Below are 24,549 nucleotides of genomic sequence, written 5' to 3' on the forward strand. Positions count from 1 at the left end.
AACCGGAGAGGCAGTTTCTGTAAGCAAGACAATAAAGATTAGGCTAGAAACAGCACCAGAATGTTTCCTTCCTGCCTTCCTTACAGGATTAGCCCCGTAAAGTGGGTAAAAACAAGAGGAGATTTCTTCCAACAACCGAACTGCTTAGAAAGTTACCAACCGGTTCTCCCGAATAGGTGTGAACTGGCTGAATCCCACCACTGGTGTGGGGCCCACAACCCTCTTCAAGTTCCATCACACGCATGCACAAAGACCAGCTGGTGGCGCACATGCATGCAACGGAACCCAGGAGAGAGCGGCTGGCACACTCCCATGTCAGCGCTCGGTGCCAAAAAGGTTAGCCCCCACTGTTATAGGGTCACCTGCTTGAGAAGGAGGTTGGACTAGAAGGCCTCCAAGGTCCCTTCCAACTCTGCTTTATTCTATTACTCTTCCTCCCCTTTTGTGACAGAGGGAGGGGTGGGGCGAAGACCCATCAAAACCTCCTAGCAACCAAATTACATTTTCATTTCAACAAAAAAAAAACAAAAAAAAACCACGGGAGCTTCCTTTTATTATTATGTCTTGAAGTAAGAGCAGCTTTTCTAATGGTGGAAAAAAGAGAAGTGGGAAGTTTTACAAGGTGAAGACAAAGCCTGAGATCATGTGGAAAGATTAAAAATATTTTTTGTTTAAAAAAAAAAAGATGGTATATTTTTAATGCTGCCAACACCCAGAAAGAGATTTTCAATTAAATCCAAAATTAGAAGAATAATTAGGACAACTTGGACGGGCATTTCCAACTGGGGGTAGAATTGCATAAGAGAAAATTACTTTGCTAACAAGGGAATACAGTCTAAATCCTTCATCATAGTCCTACTTTTATCTCCACCAACAGAACAGGAAAGCTATCTATCTATCTATCTATCTATCTATCTATCTATCTATCTATCTATCTATCTATCTATCTATCTATCTATCTACCTACCTACCTACCTACCTACCTACCTACCTACCTACCTACCTACCTATCATCTATCTGTCTGTCTGTCTGTGTGTGTGTATGCCAACTACCACTCACTCATCATGAAATCTCCATAACCGTAAAGCCCACAAACTTGAAATTTTACACGTGGTTCCTCTTGGCTTCTAGGTGCTCACTAAGAAAGGATTTTTCGAAATGACCATCAGATCATTAGTATTTCTTACAGTAATTAACATGCTCTGCTGCTAAGGAGTTCTACTCCCCCTCCCCACCTGAAACGAACTCTGTTCCAACTGCCAGTTGCCTCACATTCTGTTACCTCAGTTCAAACTGGCAGATGTTCCACTTCTGCACTCAGGAGCGATCTGGGGCTCCTTACAGTACTAAATGTAGGTACCCCACCAAAATGTCTTCGCTTTCCACCTATGGAACTGCCTCTGGACTCAAGATGGCAGGAGCGAAATTCCCTTATGTGTTTCAATCACCGACCACCACTGGGCCAACGGATTGTGAACTGAGTTTCTCCTACATAGCCCGATCACATAGTTTCGTCGTGAAGCACGGATATCTAACACGTGTGTTTATGTGTGTGTGTGTGTTGCATTTGTGCTGATAAATAAATAAAAGCAACACAAATGTAACAAAGGCAACATTAAAAAATGGCTTTCTGCCTGGATGGCTCCTAGGATGAGCTGATAGACAGAAAAGGGAAGCAGTATGCTCCCTCCCATATTTGGGCATACCAGGGGTTGTGACACAATACATTATATATATATATATATATATATATATATATATATATATATATATATATATATATATATATATATATATATATATATATATATATATATATATATATATATATATATATGTGTGTGTGTGTGTGTGTGTGTGTGCGCGCGCGCGCGCGCGCGTGCGTACTTACTGGGTTTCGAGTGAGACCTCGCTGAAATGTTCCCAAGACAATCTCAATGTTACACGGGAAAAGACCCGAATACAACAAGACCAGCATACCTACACCTGTGAAAATCTACGAAAACAAATATATATACAACATTTCCATTGCTAAGCAAGACAGCTATTGAGTTTTGCCCCATTTTACGACGTTTCTTGCTACAGTGGTTATACAAACAGGACTCCTGTTTGGCTTCTAGCATATCTAGAAATTTTTTGGTCTTTTTCCACATTTACCACCACTGTAGCATCCCCCTGATTATGTGATCAAAATCCAGATGTTTGGCAGCTGGCATGTATTCATGATAGTTACAGTGTCCTAAGGTCATGATCCCCTTTTACAACTGTCTGACAAGCAAAGTCAATGGGAAAGCCAGATTCACTTAACAACTGTGTTACTAACTTAACAGCAGTGATTCACTTAACCACTGTGGCCAGAAATGTAGTAAAATGGGGTAAAGCTCACTTAGCAACTCTCTCGCTAAGCGACGGAAATGTTGGGCTCAAATGTGTTGGTAAGCCGAGGAGTACCTGAATCTTGCTGTAAGCCATTCAAAGTTGCCTTCGATGGGTGGCGTATAGATCTGATAATTTGATTGAATAATTTATTATTTTAAAAACAACTTTTCTAAGCACACCAGTCAACCATCAGGACGATTTTTAAAGAATGAGTAATGACCAGCGGCAATTAAAAAGGTAATCCAGAAACATCAAAAGGCTGAGGAGACAAATGCCTTGAAACAGGAAGGCGATCTGGGTGGCAACCCGATCTGGGTGGCAACCCGGATCCCTCCTCCGGGTTGCCACGCAGCTCACCTGAGAGGGCAGGGCCTTGGGTCCCTGCCAAAAAAACAAGTAGCTTACACCCAAATAGTCTCATACAATGAAGCTGAAGTGCCTATACTCGTGATGGAAACCCTGTGGCACAGGGAGCCATGGCGCCTGGCACTTGTGGCATTGCCTGTTCCTCTTCTGACTTTCTGGTGCGCATTCGTGCGCAATGATCAGCTGGCCTTCCTGCGAGTGGCAGTGCCGGAAACTGCAAGAGCTGGTCTTCTGTTGTCCTGTGTGAGCATGCGCGCCGTCCGGCTGATCGTGGTGCACGCATGAGCACCAGAACCCAGAAGACTAGCTGGCCGATAGGCAGAACCCAGAAGTTCATTTTTGGCCACGCGCATGCACCCGGGGCAGCTCCTCTTTTGGATTGCCAACCAGACGAGCGCACGGTCTCCCTTCTTGGCGCTCTATGCCGAAAAGGTTCCCCTTTCAGGCTGTCTTCAATCCGCAACCATCCGTTTAGTATCTGTTCCAAGCTACAAGGGTACTGAAAAAAGTGACGGGTCCTCGCAAGTACGACCATCACCGTATTTTCCCCATGGTCACGCGATCAAAATGCAGGCGCTCGGCAGCCAACATGCATTCATGATGGTTGTAAGCAATCCTAGATCATGCAATCACCATTTGCAACTTCATGACCAGCTTCCCATAGGCAAAATCAATGGGGGAAGTTGGATTCACTTAACGACCGCATGATTTGCTTAATGGCTGTAGCGATTCACTTAATAATTGTGGCATAAAAGGACAGAAAATCTCACTTAAACAATCACCTTGTTTAGCAATGGGAATCCCAGTGTCCAATGTGCCCATAAGCCAAAGGCTATCTGTAAATCCAGTAACTTTTTGGGAATCCTTCAAAATGTCTGTTTTTCCCAACAGGCCTGTGAATCTTCCCTTCCCCCCCCCCAGCCTCAATCATCACGACACATTCATTCCCTTTCACAATCTATGCTTCATCGTTTTTCATCTGCTCTTGCAGATTTCTGCAGGTAGTCCTCAACTTACGACCTGTCACTTAGCGACCACTCAACGTTACAACAGATCTACCAGGGGGTTTACTTACAACCTGGATTTAAATTGCGCTGTTTGGGGGGACCCCCATAGGCACATGAAGAAAGAAAGTAAAAAAATCTGGCTTGAAATTCAACATTAAGAAAACAAAGATCATGGCATCTGGCCCTCTCAATTCCTGGCAAATAGATGGGGAAGAAATGGAGGTAGTTACAGATTTTACTTTCCTGGGCTCCAAGGTCACCGCAGATGGGGACTGCAGCCAAGAAATTGAAAGACGCTTGCTCCTGGGGAGGAAAGCGATGGCAAAGCTAGACAGCATCCTAAAAAGCAGAGACCTCACCCTGCCAACAAAAGTGTGTCTAGTCAAGGCTGTGGTTTTCCCAGTTGCAAAGGATGGCTGTGAAGATTGGACCATAAGGAAAGCTGAGAACCAAAGAATGGAGGCCTTTGAGCTCTGGTGCTGGAAAAGACTCCTGCGAGTCCCTGGGACTGCAAGGCCATCCAACCGGTCAGTCCTAGAGGAGATCCACCCTGACTGCTCTTTAGAAGGCCGGATCCTGAAGAGGAGACTCAAAGGCTTTGGCCACCTAATGAGAAGGAAGGACTCCCTGGAGAAGAGCCTCATGCTGGGAAAGATGGAGGGCAGAAGAAGAAGGGGACGGCAGAGAAGGAGGTGGCTGGATGGAGTCATCGAAGCAGAAGGCGTGAGCTTCAATGGACTCCGGAGGATGGTAGAGGACAGGAAGGCCTGGGGGAACGTTGTCCATGGGGTCCGCGATGGGTCGGACATGGCTTCGCAACTAACAACATCAATAGGCACATGACCAAATCTGGGATGTTTGACAACCCAGGTGGCATTTATGGCTATTTGGAATGACCCATAGTCACATGATTCTATTTTATGGCGGTTTTGCCCAAAAACAGGGCTTACTACGCTTACTACTGTGGCCACCTCTTTACAACTGCTGCGAAGATGGGAAAGCTCTGCGACAGTTGTAAGTCAAGGACTACCTAGCCAGATAAATGTGACAAAGAAACACAGAGAGCCCAAAATACGCAGGCCACTTTAAAATCATGTATTCAAACACACACACACACACACCCCCCGTGCCTGTTCTGGGACGAGGCAGAGAAGACGGAGCTCTCTGGCCTTGTGCAATGCAAACCTGATCCTGGCCCAAAGCTCTGAAAGGGGGAATCCGTGTGTCCTTAGGTGCCTCCTGAGGCAACAGGTGGTCCTGGCTTCCCAACAGCAACTGTCCCAGGAGTTTTGCCATTCAGACACACCAAAGGACTCAAGAACCAGCTATCGCTCTCTCTCACCCTCCCATATCTATCTATCTGTCTGTCTATCAATCAGTACCTATCTCTCTCTCTCTTAATCTGTATCTATCAGTACCTATCTCTCTCTCTCTCTCTCAATCTGTATTTATCTGTCTATCTCTGTGTGTATCTATCAATACCTCTGTCTGTCTATCAGTACCTATCTCTTTCTCTCTTAATCCGTATCTATATCTATCTATCAGTATCTCTCTCTCTCTCTCTATCAGTACCTATCTCTCTCTCTCTCTCAATATCTATCTTCTCTCTCTCTCTCAGTACCTATCTCTCTCTCTTAATCCGTATCTATCAGTATCTGTCTAACAGTACCTATCTCTCTCTCTCTCAATATCTATCTATCTATCTATCTATCTATCTATCTATCTATCTATCTATCTACCTACCTACCTACCTACCTACCTACCTACCTACCTACCTACCTACCTACCTATCATCTATCTCTCTATCAGTACCTATCTCTCTCTCAATCTGTATCTATTAGTACATATCTCTCTGTCTCTCTATCAGCGTGACCCGTCAAAAGCGCGGACGACAAAAGCGCGATCGACAAAATCGCGCCTTTGACATCATCACAGCGCGACGAAAAAGATCGAAAAATTCAAATAAAAATTAATAAAAATTAAATTAAAGCAAGCCGATTCACATAAAGGTAAGGGTTAGGTTTAGGTTTAGGGTTAGGGTTAGGTTAAGGGTTAGGGTTAGCTTTAGAGCGTTAGCGTTAGCGTTAGGTTAAGGGTTAGCGTTAGGTTTTTCGTTACTTTAACGGTTAGGTTTAGGGTTAGGTTTAGGGTTAGGTTAAGAGTTAGGTTTAGGGTTAGGTTTAGAGTTAGGTTTGGGGGGGGTAGGGGAAGGTTTTAGCTTTATTTTTACATTTTTTCGAACTTTTTCGTCGCACTGTGATGACGTCACAGCGCGCTTTTGTCGAGCGCGATTTTGTCCTACGCGCTTTTGTGGTGGAACCCTCTATCAGTACCTCTCTCTCTCTCAATCTGCATCCATCCATCCATCCATCCATCATCTTATCTACCAGAGGGAGTCAAACTATTTTCCAAGGCACCTGAGGGTAGAACAAGAAGCAATGGGTGGAAACTAATCAAGGAGAGAAGCAACTTAGAACTGAGGAGAAATTTCCTGGCAGTTAGAACAATGAATCAGTGGAACAGAAGTTGCCTCCAGAAGTTGTGAATGCCCCAACACTGGATGTCAATGGCTATCCAATCTCTTCTCTTTAAGAAGAGATTGGATAGCCATTTGTCTGGAATGGTATAGGGTTTCCTGCCTAGGCAGCGGGTTGGACTAGAAGACCTCCAAGATCCCTTCCAACTCTGCTATTGTATTATTATTGTATTGATTTGCCGCAGAGCCACAAGGAGGGGAAGATGGATGGGAACACCCGAAGCAGGTGAGGAACAGCAAGACTGAGGGCGTTGAGTGGCCCGCCTGATTGGCAGCCCCGGATGGACAGGCTGACAGAACCCCTGTGAACTCCCAGCAGTGTGAAAAACGGCCAGTTACTTTCGTCAGTTCCGTTGCAACTCTGGACGATCATTAAAACGGGTTGTAAGTTGAGTTAAATACTGGTATTTATGTCCATCAGCCGCTTCTCAGAAAGAAACGCAAGAGAAATTCCCAATTCGCAGCTTGCAGAAATGCTGCTTTAAGCCGGGGAGGCTATTTTTCTCTCTCTCCGTTCCCAAGAGGAGCTAAACTTAGCTTGCTGGATCCATTTCCTCACAAGTCGAAGATCACAACTTGATCTGCTACATTCCCTTGCACCAATCCATAAAGCAACAGCAGAATTAATGGGACAGCCTCAGATCGGGAAAGGTTAAAAACAAAACATACCTGATTTAACAGACACGACATCTGCACAATTCCTTACTTTCTGGGTAGCAATATAGCAATAGCAGTAGACTTATATACCGCTTCATAGGCCTTTCAGCCCTCTCTAAGCGGTTTACAGAGAGTCAGCATATTGCCCCCAACAATCTGGGTCCTCATTTTACCCACCTTGGAAGGATGGAAGGCTGAGTCAACCCTGAGCCGGTGAGATTTGAATCGCTGAACTGCTGATCTAGCAGTAGCCTGCAGTGCTGCATTTAACCACTGCGCCACCTTGGGTAAAGGGAGTCCTCAACTTACGACGACAATTGTGCCCAATTGCTGAGACGTGTTAAGTGTAGCTTGCCCCATTTTGCCATCTATCTTGCCAGAGTTGGTCAGCCAGTTACGAATCCATCTGGTGGTGATGCTGTCCAACCCACATTCTTCTACTTTATCTAGTAGTAGGTTATGGTCTACCTTATCAAATGCCTTACTGAAGTCCAAGTAAACTATATCGATGGCATTCCTGTAGTCCACTAATTTTGTCACTTTGTCAAAGGGACTCAATTTCACAAAATCAAAACTTATCTCCAGTTTTCAGCAAAACCTTGCCATAGTAAACAGTGGGTTCACTTAACAACTGACAAATGCACACTTAAAACCACCACAAATAAATAAATACAGTATTTTTTGGAGTATAAGAAGCATTTCCCCCCCACAAAAAAAGAGAGTGAAAATCTGGGTGCGGCTTATACACTGAATACAGCATTTTTGGCCTACCAAAACCCTGCCCTCTTTGCAAAAATGGATATGTGGAGGGGTTTGGGAGGCTTGCAAAGTGCTGCTGAAGGCTGGGGAGGGCAAAAGCAACAACAAATTGCCTGTTTTTGCTCCCCCCAACCCCTAGGAGCACTCTACAAGCCTCCCAAAGTTTTTGCATGCCCCCCCTTTTTTTTTTCAAAAAACGAGACATGCAGAGGGTTTGGGAGGCCTGCAGAGTGCAAAACCTTTTTTTTTTAAAAAAATTACCTCTTCAAAATCATGGTGCATCTTATACTTCGGTGCGTCTTACAGTCTGAAAAATATGATAAATAAATCATAAAATCCAGTTGGGCATGTGAGTGACCTGTTTTACGACTTGCAAAGGGCAGGTTCCATGATGGTCATAACTCAAGGACTATCTGTACTTAACTTTTGGCTTAGGAACATATTATTAAAGAAAAACCAAATGTAAATAAACCTCAAAAAGGAGGCTAATGCGATGCTCAGAAATGGATTAGTCTGGGAACATTTCATATCCCTTGTGGAGGAATGAGAACCTTGTGGACTCACTTTGAAATAAATTATTTCTTATCACAAGGCCCTTGAGAGGTAGGTTACAAAGCCATATCATTCTCAGCTACAACAGGTGTTGGGAGTTTTAGCATTTCCACTGAGGAGCTGCTGATACAGTTCTACAGAGGGATCATTGAGTCTGTCATCTGCTCCTCTATAACTGCCTGGTTTGGCTCTGCAACCCAACAAGACAGACACAGACTTCAACAGATAATCAGAACTGCAGAAAAAACAATGGCTGCCAACTTGCCTTCCATTGAGGACCTGTACACTGCAGGAGTCAAGAAGAGGGCTGTGAAAATATCTACAGACCCCTCGCATTCTGGACGTAAATTGTTTCAACTTCTACCCTCAGAACGATGCTCTAGAGCACTGCAAACCAAGACAACTAGACACAAGAACAGTTTTTCCCCAGATGCCATCACTCTGCTAAACAACTAATTCCCTCACCACTGTCAAACTATTCACTAAGGCTGTGTATTGCTATTACTATTAGTCTTCTCATTGTTCCTATCACCCATTTCCTCCCACTTATGACTGCAGGACTGTAATTTTGTGGCTTGCATCCTTACAATTTATATTGATACTGTTTCCTGATTGCTTATTTGTACCCTATGACTATCATTAAGTGTTGTACCTTAGGATTCTTGATGAATGTATTTTATTCTCCTTACGTACACTGAGAGCCTATGCACCAAAGACAAATGCCTTGTGTGTCCAATCACACGGCCAATAAAAGAATACTATTCTATTCTATATCTGTTCTGCTAGGAATAATGGTGGCTTTGAGCTGACCTATCCAGATGCCTGTGGCAGAAGAATTTTAGTTGAACAGTGCAATCTGATGCATGCTTTCTCCAAAATAAATCCTGCAGATTTCTTGGATTTCAATTTTCATGTGAAAAAGAAATGGGACCCAAATCACTTAACAATTAGTAACGATAGTCTTTGACTTACAACAGTTTGCTTAGTGACCATTCGAAGTTACTTTGGCACTGAAAATGTGACTTATGACCGCTTTTCACACGTATGACTGTTGCAGCATCCCTGGGGTCATGTGACTTACATTCAGATGCTTGACAAAATGACTCCTATTTATGACAGTTGCAGTGTCCCGGGGGTCACATGATCCCCTTTTGTGACCTTCTGACAAGCAAAGTCAATGGGGGGAAGCCAGATTCACTTAACAACCGTGGTGATTCACTCAACAGCTGTGTCAAGAAAGGAGGCGAAACAGGGCAGAACTCACCCAAACAACTGTCTCACTTAGCAACAGAGATTGTGGTCGTAAGTCAAGGTCTGCCTGAAATTATATTTTGAAATATTTCTTTTTTTTTTAAAGTAATCTTTATTAGTTATACATTTTTTAAAGAGTAAAACATACAAATACAGATACAATTTTAAACATACAACACCCACCCCCCCCGTGACAGTCATTCACAGCCCAACTTTTTTTTTTCCTTCCTCATTGTTAGGTCTCTAAGCCACATCTTCTCATTACAAAATTCAGGGATCTATTACAATACCCATGTTCACTTTTAACTTTCCCCGTTTTAAGTCCCTGCTGTTCTCCTTGTTGCCCACATATACCATAAGTTCCAGCTAAGGTAATGTTCCGTTTCTCCTTTGTCTCTCAGCCAACCCGTCATTCTGTCCATTTCTGCACATTCATAGATCTTTTTAATTATAGCATCTTCCAATGGTATGGTAGTGGATTTCCAAAATTGTGCATAAGTTATTCTTGCGGCCACAATTATATGTAGGCTCAAATGCCATATTGAACTGCTTATGTTTTCTGGTTTAATGCTTAGTAGAAGGTTCTCTGGTCTCCATTCTATGCTTGCCCTGGTAACCTCTTTTAGCCATTTTTTAATCCTTTTCCAGTATTTCGTGGCCTCAGTACAGGACCACCAAATATGGTAGAATGTGCCATCCTTTCTTCCACATTTCCAACACAGTGGAGATAACCCAGGAAACATTTTGGCTAACCTCGTTGGGGGGAAGTGCCACCTATAAACCATCTTGTATATGTTTTCTTTGAATGCTGTAGATATTGTAAGTTTAATGGTCTTACTCCATAGATCCTACCATTTGCCCATTTCAATCTTATAGCCAAAGTTTCTCTCCCATGCTATTAGAAGGCTTTTATCCATCTCTTCATTAGCATCTTGGCAGATCAAAAATTGATAAATCTTCGATAACATTTTCTTGTCTCCGCCAAACAAAATCTTATCTAGCCTCTGAGGGTTTGGGTAGATCCAAAACCGTACCTTATCGCTTTTAAACCTGTTTCTAACCTGTAAATATTCCCACCATTCCAGATTCCTGCCCTGCTGCTCTAATTCCATCTTTGTTTTCATGTTGCCATCTTCTGTCATGATGTCTTTATATGTTATGTTTCTTGTCCAATTAAATACACTGGGATGCATTAAGGCCTCTAACAGTGCCAACCAGCACGGAACCCTAAGATAGTATTTTTTCCTCATCTTTTCCCAGACCCCCATCAAAATCTTTCGAATATAATGTCCCATGAAGTACCCATGGGGGGTGTCTCTTTCTTGCCAGAGGGAGGCATGCCATCCCTGAAATATTTCTTCATATTAACCAATATGGTTAACAGAAGTCAAATGAGGACACAAACATAGCTTACATCCTCTCATTTGATGATTTACACCGTGTGTAAAATCAACAAAGATTTGGCCCAAACTGTTTTCATAATAGCAGGAGGAGTTTTCTCTCTTTAAATGGCAAGCCCTTATATAAGATCATTTAACACTTAGGAGCAATTCTTTAAGAATTGCTCCTAAGTGTTAAATGAGAATTAGTGCATGTTAGTGCACATGTCTCTCTATACGCCCGAGACGATTTTGGCTATTTTAATGTCTTGGGTTGCAGGAGAAGGAATGTCAGAGAGGGGTGAAAAGGAGAACCAGTCTAGAATCACTAAGGAGGCTGTGAATAAAGTCTAGAATAAAATATAGGATTAATTCGGTTGTTAATTTTAATTTAATTTTTACATTTTTATTGTAAATATCAATTGGGGGTTTTTTTTGGATACTTTATTTAATGTCCCTTTTAATTTTTGTAATATGTGTTTTCTTTTATGTTGTACACCGCCCTGAGTCCTTGGGAGAAGGGCGGCATATAAATCCAATAAACCTAAACCTAAACTAAGTAGCCACAAATGAAATCAGTCCAACCCCTTCTTGACTGCCACTGACCGCCATCTAACTCTATCCAAGTGCTAACTATTAGTTGAAAAGATTCCAGTGTATAACCTTTTAGTTATAAATCAGTTAATTTGAACCCTTCACCTGTGACTCTGGTCTTTCGCTCCTGACATTAGCTAATTTCCGAGCGCATCACCACTATCAGCCGAGAGCTGAGGTGGCGCAGTGGTTAGAGTGCACTACTGCAGGATACTTCAACTGACTGCTAGCTGCAGTTCAGCAGTTCAAACCTCACTGGCTCAAGGTTGACTCAGCCTTCCATCCTTCCAAGGTGGGTAAAATCAGGAGCCAGATTGTTGGGGACAAGAGGCTGACTCTGCAAACCGCTTAGGGAGGGCTGTAAAACCACTATGAAGCACTATTTAAGTTTAAGTGCTATTATTATTTCTGTCAGGCCTGCAGCCATCTTTTCTTTTGGACCTCAGGCCTGCCACACTTTCTATTATTCTACTATGCCTTTCCTATTGTGGGAAAATGGGAAGGGGGAATTGTATGGAGTTAGATGATATGTAGCCATAACAAAATTCTTTCTAGAAAATCAAGGTCATCCTTTGTCTTTGAACCTCTGCACCTGACCGGAACTGGATGGGTGGAACTGCCAGTGGAAGACTGGACCATGTGATGGACTTGTGGGTGTAAGGGCAAGATCTTGAACTTTCAACTGAGTGGGGAAAACCGGGAAGTTTTCAGATTCAGGTTTTCCCAGATGTGCCAACACGGCTCTCTTAATAAATAGGAACTTTGAGGAATCCTTTGCCTCGGACTCGGATTTATTTTGGATGCTATTTGGAACCCTGACAATTTCAGGCAAACTCTCTGCCCACAGCTAGGAGTTCGATCCTGACCAGCTCACGGTTGACTCCGGTAAAATGAGGACCCATATTAGAGGGGGCAATATGCTGACTCTGTAAACTGCTTAGAAAAGGCTGTGAAAGCACTATGAAGCGGTATATAAGCTTAACTGCTATTGCTAGTGCTATCAGAATCATTGCTGTTACTTTTAAGGGTGTTATTAACCTCATCTTGTACATTTAAGTACTTTAAATGCTAAATGTTCCCCTAACAGCAGGATGAAAAAAATTGTGTTGATGCATTGGCCAGATGCACAGATGTTTGCCTGGAACTGTGTTCTAGGACAAGGTTTAACAAATAACTACCAGTGGATTAATATATAACACTAAGCTATAAAGGAAGACAGACAAATTACAGTTGAGTTCCTATTACTTCTGGTTCTGGACACGGAGCACGGATCTTTTATAGGGAGACCTTGACTTACAACAGTTAGTTTAGTGACCGTTCAAAGTTACCACACAACTGAAAAAAAGTGACTTACGATTGTTTTTCACACTTTACTACCGTTGCAACATCTGCTTGGTCACATGATTCCCTTTTGCAAGGGGTTCGGACAAGCAAAGTCAATAGGGAAGCCCGATTCACTTTTCATGTGTTACTAACTTAACAACTGCAGCGACTCACTTAGCAGCCGTGGCAAAAAAGGTCATAAAATGGGGCAAAAGTCACTTAAAGTCATCTGGCTTAGCAAACGAAAACCTGGGCTCAATTGTGGTCGTACGTCAAAGAAGGACGACCTGCAAGTCCAGAGGTGGTATTCACTTACCTTCCCTACCAGATCGCAAAAGTGAGCGGGCAGGCATGTGCTTTGGTGGAAAAAAAAATGGCCTAAACGGGATGCCGTAGAGCCGGGGCGGGTGGGCGGGGCCACCCGCAATTTCTATTACTGGTTCGGGCGAACCGTTCCGAATTGGTAGAATACCACCTCGGCTGTAGTCTGATCGATTCAGTGATGGAGTGGAGTGGGTAGGATCATTTCTTTTAGTTCTTAACAGGGGGAGGAGGAGGATACTGTTATCCCCAGGATGAGAAAAAAATGCACCACTGAATTCTGGTGGTACAATTCAGAGAACAATGAAATGGTTACCAAAGGTTGAGATGTAGAGAGGTAGTACAACTTTATAAAGCCTTAGTAAGGCTTAGTAAGTGGAATACTGCATCCAGTTTTGATCACATTACAAAAAAAAGTGTTGAGACTTTGGGAAAAGTGCAAAGAAGAGTAACTCAGATGATTAAAAGCCTGGAGATTAAAACATATGAAGAACGGTTGCAGGATTTGGGTTTAGCTAGTCTAGAGAAAAGAAGGACTAGGGGTGACATGATAGCAGTATTCCACTATTTGAGGGGGCACCAGAAAGAAGAGAAAGTTGGACCATAAGGAAGGCTGAGCACCAAAGAACTGAAGGCTTTGAACTGTAGTCCTGGAGAAGACTCCTCTGAGTCCCTTGGACAGCAAGGCGATCCAACCGGTCAGTCCTAGAGGAGATCAACCCTGACTGCTCTTTAGAAGGCCAGATCCTGAAGAGGAAACTCAAAGGCTTTGGCCACCTAATGAGAAGGAAGGACTCCCTGGAGAAGACTTCTGCAAGTCCCTTGGACTGCAAGGCGATCCAACCAGTCAGTCCTAGAGGAGGATCAACCCTGACCGCTCTTTAGAAGGCCAGAACCTGAAGAGGAAATTCACATACTTTGGCCACCTAATGAGAAGGAAGGACTCACTGGAGAAGAGCCTAATGCTGGGAAAGATGGAGGGCAAAATATGGAGGGGATGACAGAGAATGAGGTGGCTGCATGGAGTCTTAAATGGACTTCAGAGGATGGTAGAGGACAGGAAGGCCTGGAGGAATGTTGTCGGACATGACTTTGCAACTAACAACAACAATACAAAGAAGAAGAAGGGGTTAACTTATTTTCCAACGCACCAGAAAGCAAAATAAGATACAATGGATGAAAATGAATCAAGAAGAGAAGTAACTTGGAATTAAGGAGAAACTTCCTAACATTGAGGGCAATTAACCAGTGGAACAGCTTGCCACCAGAAATAGTGTATGTTTCATCACTGGAGGTTTTTAAGAAGAGACTGGACAGTCACTTGTCTGAAATAGTATAGGATCTCCTGCTTGAGCAGGGGGCTGGACTAGAAGACCTCCAAGGTCCCTTCCAGCTCTATTCTGATAGTCTTCTGCTAAGCCACCTTAACTCTTAACCCATAAAAATTATCTTGTTCTTTAGCACAATGCATAAATCAGCAAGAAAGTTTATCTACGTCCAGTACAAGGGCTGAGCTAAATCTTAGTTTTCTACCGCACAACTAAGCAGCAATCAAAATTCAGATTCTCTAAGCAGACTTTTTTTTTTAAAAAAAGAAAGACCTCGATAAATAACAAATAAGCTCAGAAAGAAGTAATGGGGGAAGTTTGTTTGGCATGAAAATACATGCCCACACAGAACTTTTGACAACCTGGAATAAGACTTTGAACACTAGAGAGCAATTAAGTATTTAAAACTCCATAAACTTCCAGCAGTTGCCATATACTTCAAACTAGCAGAACCATCAGTGAGGATTTAGTGTGATTTACTGTGGTCCAAAAATAAGAACATGATCTCAAGTTTTCAAACTACGTTTTAGTTCTTTTGACCCATTTCCCAAAGTTCCACAAAGCGAGTTTTACAATTATGATCCTTCAGAATTCCAAAACTTGTTAGTACACAAGAGAGGGGTACAAGATCTGTGCGCTGTCAAAATCTTGCCTATCACAAATGATTAGGCAACTTCTGAAATGCCCATTTTAGCCCTCCGCTATCAAAACATACTTTGGATACAAACCCCTCCCGAGCTTGCAATGCTCACCCATTTTTAGGAACATAGATTTCTTGGAAAGCAAGTTGCAAAATATCGATTTGGCTCAACCGCTGCTAAAACATAAGACACTAGAGGGAGTACAGTGAAAGGAAAGAACCATGTTCTGGTGTGAAGATCCTGAAGGGAAGAAAGTATCTCAGGGGTGTCAAAGGATTTCATTGAGGGTCGCATCAGGGTTGTGTTTGACAGGAAGGCAGCTCGACATCACGCCTATCGGGGGTACCTGCGGTGGCCTGAGAGCTCTGCCAGCAAAATCTGGCTCCTGAGTTCCGTTTTCGGCTGCCACAATCTCCTGCAACTCTGTCAGTAAAAACAGAGTTCGGGAGCCCGTTTTCGCTGGCAGAAGTACCGCGAGCCAGTCCTTCATTGTACCAGAGCAGCCCCGCGGGCCAGATCTAAGTACCCCACGGGCCAAATCCAGCCCCCCCGGACCTTGAGCTTGACACCCTTGCTCTATCTGAACTAAACCTTCAGTTGTTAGGGAAACATAGAACACGGCTGCTTATCTTCTTCCTCTGGAACCTGTTTAAACTCATTTCCTAGGGGCTGCCGACACTAAACTAGAGAAATGAAATTAAAACGGGACATGTTTTTTTAATTGGTGAAAGCCAGGAGCTTTCGTTGAGACTGAAGCCTAGGGGTGGAGAATTAAATACAAGGTCACAGCGCTCACATCTTGGTACTGAGAAACTTGGTCCCAGAACCATCTGGTTTGAGCTAGCAGGATTCGCAAGAGAGAAAGGCATGCTAAGATTTCCCCCCCAAAAGGCAATCCCACCATTTAAAAATTCAAAACCAGTCCCCCCCCCCCATATGTTTACAGAGATTCTGAGTCATCCAGGTCATGGATGTCCCAAAGGTGCATTTTCAAGAGGCAACTGGGTTTTTTGTTTTTACTTTGAAGACGTTTCGCTTCTCCAGTTCTGACCAAATGGTGGAGGATGGAAGGATTTCTTTCCTATAATTATCCCAACCCATGTGAGGGTGGCTCTTTGTCCCTGACCACAGGGAATCTTCATAGACCTTCCTTCCCACTGGATCTGCTTCTTTTTACACCAACCAGGGAGCTCATTCCTAGTTCTGCCCTAATCCCGGTTTCCTGTCACATCGGGACACAGAAACCCCCTTTCCCATTTCCTTGCTGTCCCACTCGCCCTTGTCCTTCATAACAAACTTAAAGGGCTTTTTTTTCTTTTGAAACCCACCAGGTTTGCCACAAAACAAGGAACGCTTTGCCTCCCGAAGTTGTGGGTACCTCCATCCCTGGGGGCTTTTTAAGAAGAGACTGGACTGACATTTGTCTGGGTCTCCTGATTGAGGAGGGGGAATGGGCTAGATCAGGGGTCTCCAACCTTGCCACCTTTAACCCTGGCGGACTTCAACGCCCAGCTGGCTGGGGAATTCTGGGAGTTGAAGTCCACCAGGCTTAAAAGTTGCCAAGGTTGGAGACCCCTTGCCCTAGTTCACTGCAGAGCAACTAGTTTGGCATATGGTGGTCATCCATTCTTTTGACATGTCCCATCATCTCATCTGAGCTCCGATAATCCACGATCGCGGGTGAATTTTGCTGTGGCTCTGCAGCGAACTAGATAGCGCAAGGGACTTCAACCTTGGCCTCTTGAAGCCTGGCGGACTTCAACTCCCAGAATCTTCAAGGGTGTTGAAGTCCGCCAGGCTTAAAGGTTGGAGGCCACCGGACTAGATGACCTCCAAGGTCCCTTTCCAGCTGTTTTCTGAATCGGAACCCTGAAGTCCGGAGGCAGAGAGCAATTTGGGGCGGGGGGCGAGGCAAGGAGGGGGGGTCTGGGCAGAGAGACAGGCAGTAGAGGATCGGGGAAGGTGGGGGGACAGCTTGGCCGGCTGCTGGGAGAGCCACATGGAGGGGTTTCGGCTCCTCGCAGGCAGGCAGGGAGGGGAGAGGACCCTCGCTCCGAAGCCCACCGCCCCCGGGATGTGGACCCTGCGAGTGGAAAGAGAAGCAGGGACGGTTTCCCGGCTCTGCTCATTCTGCTCTTGGGGGCGCATTCGCGCCTTTGTGACCCTCCTGGGCACCCGTAACCGAGCCCGCTCTCCCCACGCAGGCCCGGGCCGCGACTTACGTCAGCTCAGGGATGAACATACACGCGGGGGTTCCTCAGCTGCGTCCGACCTCTTCGCCGCCGCTCCTGAGGTTGCTGCTGCTGCTGCTGCTGCTCCCGCGGCCGCCGCAAGCGGCTCCTCCTCCGGCTCGGCCTCCTGGACCAGGGCCAACCCGGAAGTGAGGGAAAGGCTGGGCGGTTTAGCCCCGCCCCATCCAAAGCGAGGCCGGTGCCGACGTCACTTCCGGCCTGGTTCGCCGGAAGCCGGCCGCGCTTCCAGTTTTTTACCAGCTGAGGCGGATTTTCAACCGAGCCAGGAGGGAAAGAAGAAAAAGAAGTAAGAGATCTTAAAACCCCCAGACTCCCCACCCCAGATTTCTCCCCTTCATCCTAATCAGGGCCGCCCCAGCTCGGTCGGCTCACTGTGGCAAGGGAGAATTGGTGTTGTGGGGGGGGTCTGTGGTGGCGGGGGTTGGCGGCCACGAGCGCCGCGCGCCGCTCTGAGGGAAGGGGAAAGGCGATTGGTCGGGCTTGTCGCTCGCGCGCCCCGCCCACCGCGAGGGCCGGCGTTCGGATTCGGCACGCGCCCCGCGGCGATTGGCTGGGCCGTTTGTGACGTCAGGGGGAGCGTGACGTCGGCTTGGGCGTCGGAGAGGCGACGAGGAGCCGGAGGAGGAAGAAGGTGGGCCAGGGGGGGGGGGGGAATGATGTTGGAGGGGCAGGTACGGAGGAGTGGGACGACTTGCCGCTTTAAATGCAAAAAAGGGGCTCTTTTGCATTTAATAATACAAATAATAGAGTTGGAAGGGACCTTGGAGGTCTTCTAGTCCAGCCCCCAGCTCAAGCAGGAGAGCCTATACCAGTGTTTCTCAACTATGGCCATTTGAAGGCGGGTGGACTTCAACTCCCAGAATTCCCCAGCCAGCAAAGCTGGCTGGGGAATTCTGGGAGTTGAAGTCCACTCATCTTCAGGCAGCCATAGTTGAGAAATAATGCCCTATATATCATTTCAATCAAATGGAGTGGGGCGTTGGCCTAGAGGTGGAGCTCTCTCCTCACAATGAGGAAGCCTTGTGAGTTCGATCCTAGGTAGAGGCAGATATTTCTCTCTCTGGCCACCATGAGAATATATCTGCGGAACAAAACTCCGCATCAGCGACAGGAATGGCATCCGGCCAGTAAACACTCAGTTCCACTCAGTTGCCCAGACTGCATCCCGCAAGGGATTATGGGGGTTGTGACATGATGATATCATTTCAATCTCCTGTCCTTTCTTAAAAGCCCACAGGGGAAACTAGGATGGGATTCAGTGGGGAGCTGCAATGTGGGGAAGCCCCACTTCCCTTATAGCCACCAAGACTAAAGTGGAGTCCCAGCCCTCCTCCCTACCAGGATGCCCGCTAGGAAGGGGAAAAGTCTGGTGTGTGCTTAGGTATAAGAGCGAAGGAAACCAAAGTACAGGTGGTCCTCAACGTACGACCACAATGGAGCCCTAAGTTTATGTGGCTAAGTGAGACATTTGTTTGGTGGGTTTTGCCCCATTTTATGACTTTTCTCGCTCCGTTTGTTAAGTGAATCACTGCAGTTCTTAAAATAGTAACACGGTTGTTAAGTAAAGCTGGTTTCCCAGTTGACTTTGCCTGTCATCGCAAAAGATGGAACGCAAAAGCTGGATCGCAAATGGCAAACCGCAAGACTGCAACCGTCTTAAATGTGAATCACTTGTCAAGTGACTGAATGTAAATCACCTGACCATGGGGCTGCTGCAACAGTCAGAAGTGTGAAAAAGGGTCATGTCCCATGAACACCATGATAACATTGTTCTAATATCTCAGGGGCTACTCTAAAAAAAGGGATTCAGGCTATTCTCCAAGGCACCTGAGGGTAGGACAAGAAACAATGGGTGGAAACTAATCAAGGAGAGAAGCAACTTAGAACTAAGGAGAAATTTCCTGACAGTTAGAACAATTAACCAGTGGAACAGAAGTTGCCTCCAGAAGTTGTGAATGTCCCAACACTGGAAGTCTTTAATAAGATGTTGGATAGCCATTTCTCTGGAACGGTATAGGGTTTTCTGCCTAGGCAGGGGGTTGGACTAGAAGACCTCCAAGGTACCTTCCAACACTTTTATTCCATTCAGTTGTGAGTCCCCTTTTTCAGTAGTGTCAAGTTGTCATTAAACAAACAGTTATAAGTGGAGGACTATATCTACAATTGCAATCTGTCATTTAGAATTACTGAATTAGAAAAATAATAATAGAGAATATTTTAAGTTCCAGGTTAAAATGAAAAAAATCAAAGACCCTTCAGAATTAATTACTCTTCAACCCTTTAGTAGCATGAATGAAATGTAATGTTTTAACCAAAGACATTCAGGGAATTTAGAATATTTTTAAATATTTTGTGACTGTCCTCTGTGGACATCAATTCAATGCTGAATTCCAATATACTGCCATCTGCATTTTCAAGATAGTTCAGCCAAACAAGTATATCAACATTGCATGTTCTATTAGTATTCTTGAAGTTAAATAAATGAATGGGAAGTTCTCAACTTACAACCACAATTGAGCCCAAAATGTATGTTGCTAAGCAAGACAGATGAGTACATTTTGCCCCATTTTACCACTTTTCTTGCCACAGTGGTTAAGTGAATCACTGCAGCTGTTATGTCAGAAATGGTGTAGGGTCACTGGCTTGGGCGGAAGAATGGACTAGATGACTCATAAGGTCCCTTCCAACTCTGTTAATCTGTTAAATGTGAGTAACATGGTTATTAAGTGAATCAGGCTTCCCCATTGACTTGGCTTGTCTGAAGATCGTAAAAGGCGATCTAATGACCTCAGGACACTGCAACCGTCATAAATATGAGTCAGTTGCCAAACGTCTGAATTTTGATCACCTGACCCTGGGGATGTTGCAACAGTCTTAAATGTGAAAAACGCTCGTAAGTCACTTTTTCCCATTACTGTTGCAACTTCAAATTTTCAGTAAATGAACAATAGGTTTGTGATCATGAAATCTTAAGCTTTCCTCCTTGTTCTCCAGGTGCGTGATGGATTACCTGGCTAGGCCTGGGGTTTTTGGCTTAATTGCTGGTGTCACCTGTGGAATATGCTTGGGCTGGAGCATTCGAGCTCGGCTTTTCCGGCCAGCCAAATCCAGATTGACTATGATGGCCAACGAGCTGGGCAACGAAGCCAGTATAATGGGCGAGTCCGGAGAATTCAAGATGGTGATCATAGTCCGGAATGACCTGAAGATGGGCAAAGGCAAAGTAGCGGCCCAATGTGCCCACGCCGCCGTTTCGGCCTATAAGCAAGCCCACCACCGAAATCCGGAACTTCTGAAGCAATGGGAATATTGTGGACAGCCCAAGGTAGTTCTCAAGGCGCCCGATGAGGAGACTCTCGTTCAGCTCTTAAACGAGGCCAAAGGGCTCGGCATCACCGTGAGCTTAATCCAGGATGCTGGCCGCACACAAATAGCTCCAGGCTCCCGGACTGTCTTGGGCATTGGGCCTGCACCAGCTGAGATTATAGATAAAGTTTCCGGTCACCTGAAACTCTACTGAATGTGAAGTCCACAATGTAAAAAGGGTGAATATAAAACACAAATGAGAACTATCCATCTCCCTCCCAAGTTCCTCCCTCAAACAGTAATTATCAAATGCAATCCCCTATTGTTTTGTTTCATTAACACAAGACGCGCACACACTCAGATGTCCCACATATCTCCACCTGGGCTCCACCTCCCCGGAACCGCTTTGTGTTTGCGCAAATACAAAAGCAGTTTACACTCTTCTCCTACTTTGGATTTCTCTGAAACTCTTGAATTGAGCCTTTTGGGGAATCCGGAGGAGCAAATGCTCAGTAAGAAAAGGAAGGCATCCCTACAAAAGTTTCCAAATAAATGAATTACATGGACAGGAATGACACGTTTCCATCAGTAGTGGGATTCAGAAATTTTTAGTACCGGTTCTGTGGGCGTGGCTTGGTGGGCATGGCAGGAGAACAATACTGTAATATCTCCCATTTTCTCCCCGCTCCAGGGGAAGGTTACTGCAAAATCCTCATTTCCTCTGGATCAGCTGGGACTCGGGAGGCAGAGAATAGATGGGGGCGGGGCCAGCCAGAGGTGGTGTTTACCAGTTCTCTCAAAATTTCCGCTGCCGGTTCTGTAGAACTGGTCAGAACCTGCTGAATACCACCTCTGGTTTACATCCTTTAATGTTTTAAGTGTCTTCTAGGCAAACTTTTAAAGATGGCCTTGAAAAACTGCAGCACCCAACAAAGCCGTTGATTTAAATGTAATTGATTGTTAGGCATTGGGGATGCTACAGCTAATCCTCAACCTAATGACCACAATCGAACCTGACATTTTTGTTGTTAAGCGGAAGTTCAGTTAACTTTGCCCCATTTTACGACCTTTCCTGCCATAGTTGTTACGTGAATCACTGCAGTTAAGTTAGTAACCCGGTTGTTAAGGAACCTTTCTTCCCCATAGCTTGTCAGAAGGTCGCCGAATGGGATCACGTAACCCTGGGACGCTGCAACCGCCATAAATATGAATCAGTTGACCCAAGTGAATTTTGATCACATGACCATGGGGAATGCTGCAAAAGTTTGAAAAATGGTCATACGTCACTTTTCAGTGCCATTGTAATTTCGAACAGTCACTAAATGAACTGTTGTTAAGTCGAGGACTACCGGTATTGGTTTAACAAACAATCTGGTTACTAGATTAATCTTATTTTCTGGGGTTTGGGCAATACATTAAATCATGGAGTAACCACACCGACAGTTTGCAGAACACACTCGATTTAAAAGTAATGAAAAGTTCACACTACGAAAAAAATGAGCAAGCTTGTGACTTGACCTGGTGTAAGTGTGCTGTGCAAATGCAGTTTGTGTGTCACAAGTGCTCACAGCCATGTCGGTTAGCCACCAGCCCACATTTACATCCATTTGCAGCGATCCGGAGTTACATGACGATGTTTCACTATGATTTTGCCCAAAACCGGCACTTACTCATCTTTTGGCACGGATGGCCTAGCGAAGCGTTGGTTCATTTAACAACCGCAGCACTTACTTAATGACCGCTGCAAAGAAGGTTGTAAATTGGAGTCGGTCACCTACGTAACCCAATTTTAAGACCAACACAAATGACAACTGTGATGGGCAGGTTCCATTATGTTTTTAAGCCGAGGACTACCTGTACTCTAGGGCAGGGGTCTCCAACCTTGGCCACTTTTAAGACTTGTGGACTTCAACTCCCAGAATTCCTCAGCCAGCTGAGGAATTCTGGGAGTTCGAAGTCCACAAGTCTTAAAAGTGGCCAAGGTTGGAGACCCCTGCTGTAGGGGTACTCCTGTTTTCCTATCTAAAAAAGGAGGGGCAGTGCCCACAATTACGCAAATGGCTAATTTCTCACAACAGGCATCCAGTTTGGAAGCAGCTGCACCACCTGACAGATGATTGCAGTCACATTATCTCAAGAATGCCAAAAACCCGTCTTCTTTGACCGTCTTCTGCTGCACACCTCCCTAAGACCGATAAGATCGCACAGGAAGGGCCTTCTCCAGGTGCCATCAGCTGGACAATGCCGGCTGGCGACACCTCGGAGTAGGGCCTTTTCTGTTGCCGCTCCGGCCCTATGGAATGAGCTACCTCCAGAGATCCGGACCCTACCCACTCTCATGGCTTTCCGAAAAGCTATTAAAACCTGGCTATTCTGGCAGGCCTGGGGCTGTTGACCTCTGGATTGAGGTCCAGCCCCGCTTAGATTGGGTGCATGTTGTGTCTTTTTAAATTTGTCGTGTTTTTATCTGTTTTTAATTTTTCTTAATGTCTGTTTCTGTAAGCCGCCCGGAGTCCTCCAGGATTGGGCGGCCTATAAATTAAATAAACAGTTAAACAGATAAACAGTTAAATGTTCTCCCAAGCCACAAAGCTCTGGAGATCCTGAGATGTGGCTTCCGAAGTCCATGTCACATTTGTGGTAGGGATACATCCTGCAATCTGGCCACTGTTTAGTGACATAATTACATTGGTACCTTGGTGATCAACTGCTTTGACTCTCATTGAATTTGGTACTCAAGGCACTTGGAGGAGAAAATTCTCTCCTGGTACTCAAAGCACAAGCTAGAACTGGCTCCTGTCAGCTGACGTGATTCACTCCCTTACCGGAAAAAATATGTTTGGTGCTCATCTTTTTTGGTACTTGTCGCGCCTCCTGGAACCAATTAACAATGACATACCACTGTACAGGTAGTCCTCAATTTATGTCCACAATTGAGCCCAACATTTCCGTTGCCAATTGAAATATTTGTTAAGTGAGGTTTTGTCCCATTTTACGACTCTTGCCACGGTTGTTAAGTGAGCCCTTGCAGTTGGTAAATTAGTAACAGGGTCCTCAGGTGAAACTGGCTTACCTATCGACTTGGCTTGTCAAAGGTCGCAAGAGGGGATCACATGACCTCTGGACACTGCAACCGTCATAAATATGAGTTGGTTGCCAAGCATCTGAATTTTGATCAGGTGGCCATGGGGCTGCTGCAATGGTCTTGTGAAAGAAACGGCCTTAACTCACTTTTTTCATTGATGTAACTTTGGCCACTCAAATGAACTACTTGTATGAGACTTTTATCCTGCATTTAACACACAATACTTCCTATTTTCCTCCCAACAACCCTGTGAGATGGATTAGGCTGAGAGTGTGCGAGGCCCAAGTCACCTAGCTGGCTGTCAGCAAGCTAGCCGATTCTGGCTTTTTACATCTTAACACAAACTACAATTCACAGTCTCCTGGTTGTTAGCCCAAAGTCGCCCAGCTGGCTTTCAGGGGGCACGGTGGGGGCCTTGAACTAACCGTCTCCCATTTTCTAGCCTGGTGCCTTAACCACAACTGGCTGTCACTGACTCGTTGGCCGAGTGTAAATTCTACAAAAAGATTTGGGTTGCTCCGAGAAAGAGTAATCGGAGCTGCCAACCTCAACTTCCCAAGTATCTTGAGAATGCAGCCTGGTTTTGCTCATGGGGGAATAAGGCCAGGCCAGATTCAAAACACAAGCGGTTGCTCCATTGGCAACTGCCTCAGCTTGAAATATTTACGCTGGAAAGCAACTGATGCAATAGACTGCAACCCAAGTGGTGTGATGTGGTAGTACGTCGGGAAGTTCCGTGACCACCACCAGCTTTTCTGAAAAAGGTGTAGGGAAACAGCACACACAGATGCACACACACACACACACACTGC

At 45.1% G+C, this 24,549-nt stretch overlaps 2 protein-coding genes across 4 annotated transcripts in view; one reads left to right on the forward strand and one right to left on the reverse strand.

The window, feature by feature from the left end:
* VMP1 (vacuole membrane protein 1) overlaps positions 1-17,457 on the reverse strand; it is a 150,007-nt gene extending 132,550 nt beyond the window's left edge. For both annotated transcript variants that reach the window (XM_087717105.1, XM_087717106.1), the window contains exon 1: positions 17,317-17,457. The gene's annotated coding sequence lies outside the window, so the exon portion shown is untranslated. The remainder of the gene's footprint in view (positions 1-17,316) is intronic.
* Positions 17,458-17,580: 123 nt separating this feature from the next.
* On the forward strand, positions 17,581-21,224 carry PTRH2 (peptidyl-tRNA hydrolase 2). 2 transcript variants are annotated; one of them, XM_014071107.2, is made up of 2 exons: positions 17,581-17,632; positions 20,341-21,224. In XM_014071107.2, the coding sequence occupies exon 2, from the start codon at positions 20,348-20,350 to the stop codon at positions 20,864-20,866; it is 519 nt and encodes a 172-aa protein (XP_013926582.1). In that variant the 5' UTR covers positions 17,581-17,632; positions 20,341-20,347; the 3' UTR covers positions 20,867-21,224. The 2 variants fall into 2 exon arrangements, with proteins under 2 accessions (XP_013926582.1, XP_013926583.1); XM_014071108.2 differs by lacking the exon at positions 17,581-17,632 and adding an exon at positions 17,852-17,977.
* Positions 21,225-24,549: the final 3,325 nt, after the last annotated feature.

The sequence above is a fragment of the Thamnophis sirtalis genome, unplaced genomic scaffold (genome assembly GCF_051295495.1).
Source record: "Thamnophis sirtalis isolate CommonGarterSnake01/CBP01778 unplaced genomic scaffold, rThaSir2_p1.2 scaffold_6, whole genome shotgun sequence".
Lineage (NCBI taxonomy): Eukaryota > Metazoa > Chordata > Lepidosauria > Squamata > Natricidae > Thamnophis > Thamnophis sirtalis.

Excerpts from the sequence above, each read along its gene's own strand:
- PTRH2 (XM_014071107.2), top strand. The coding sequence starts at position 20,348 with ATGGATTACCTGGCTAGGCCTGGGGTTTTTGGCTTAATTGCTGGTGTC.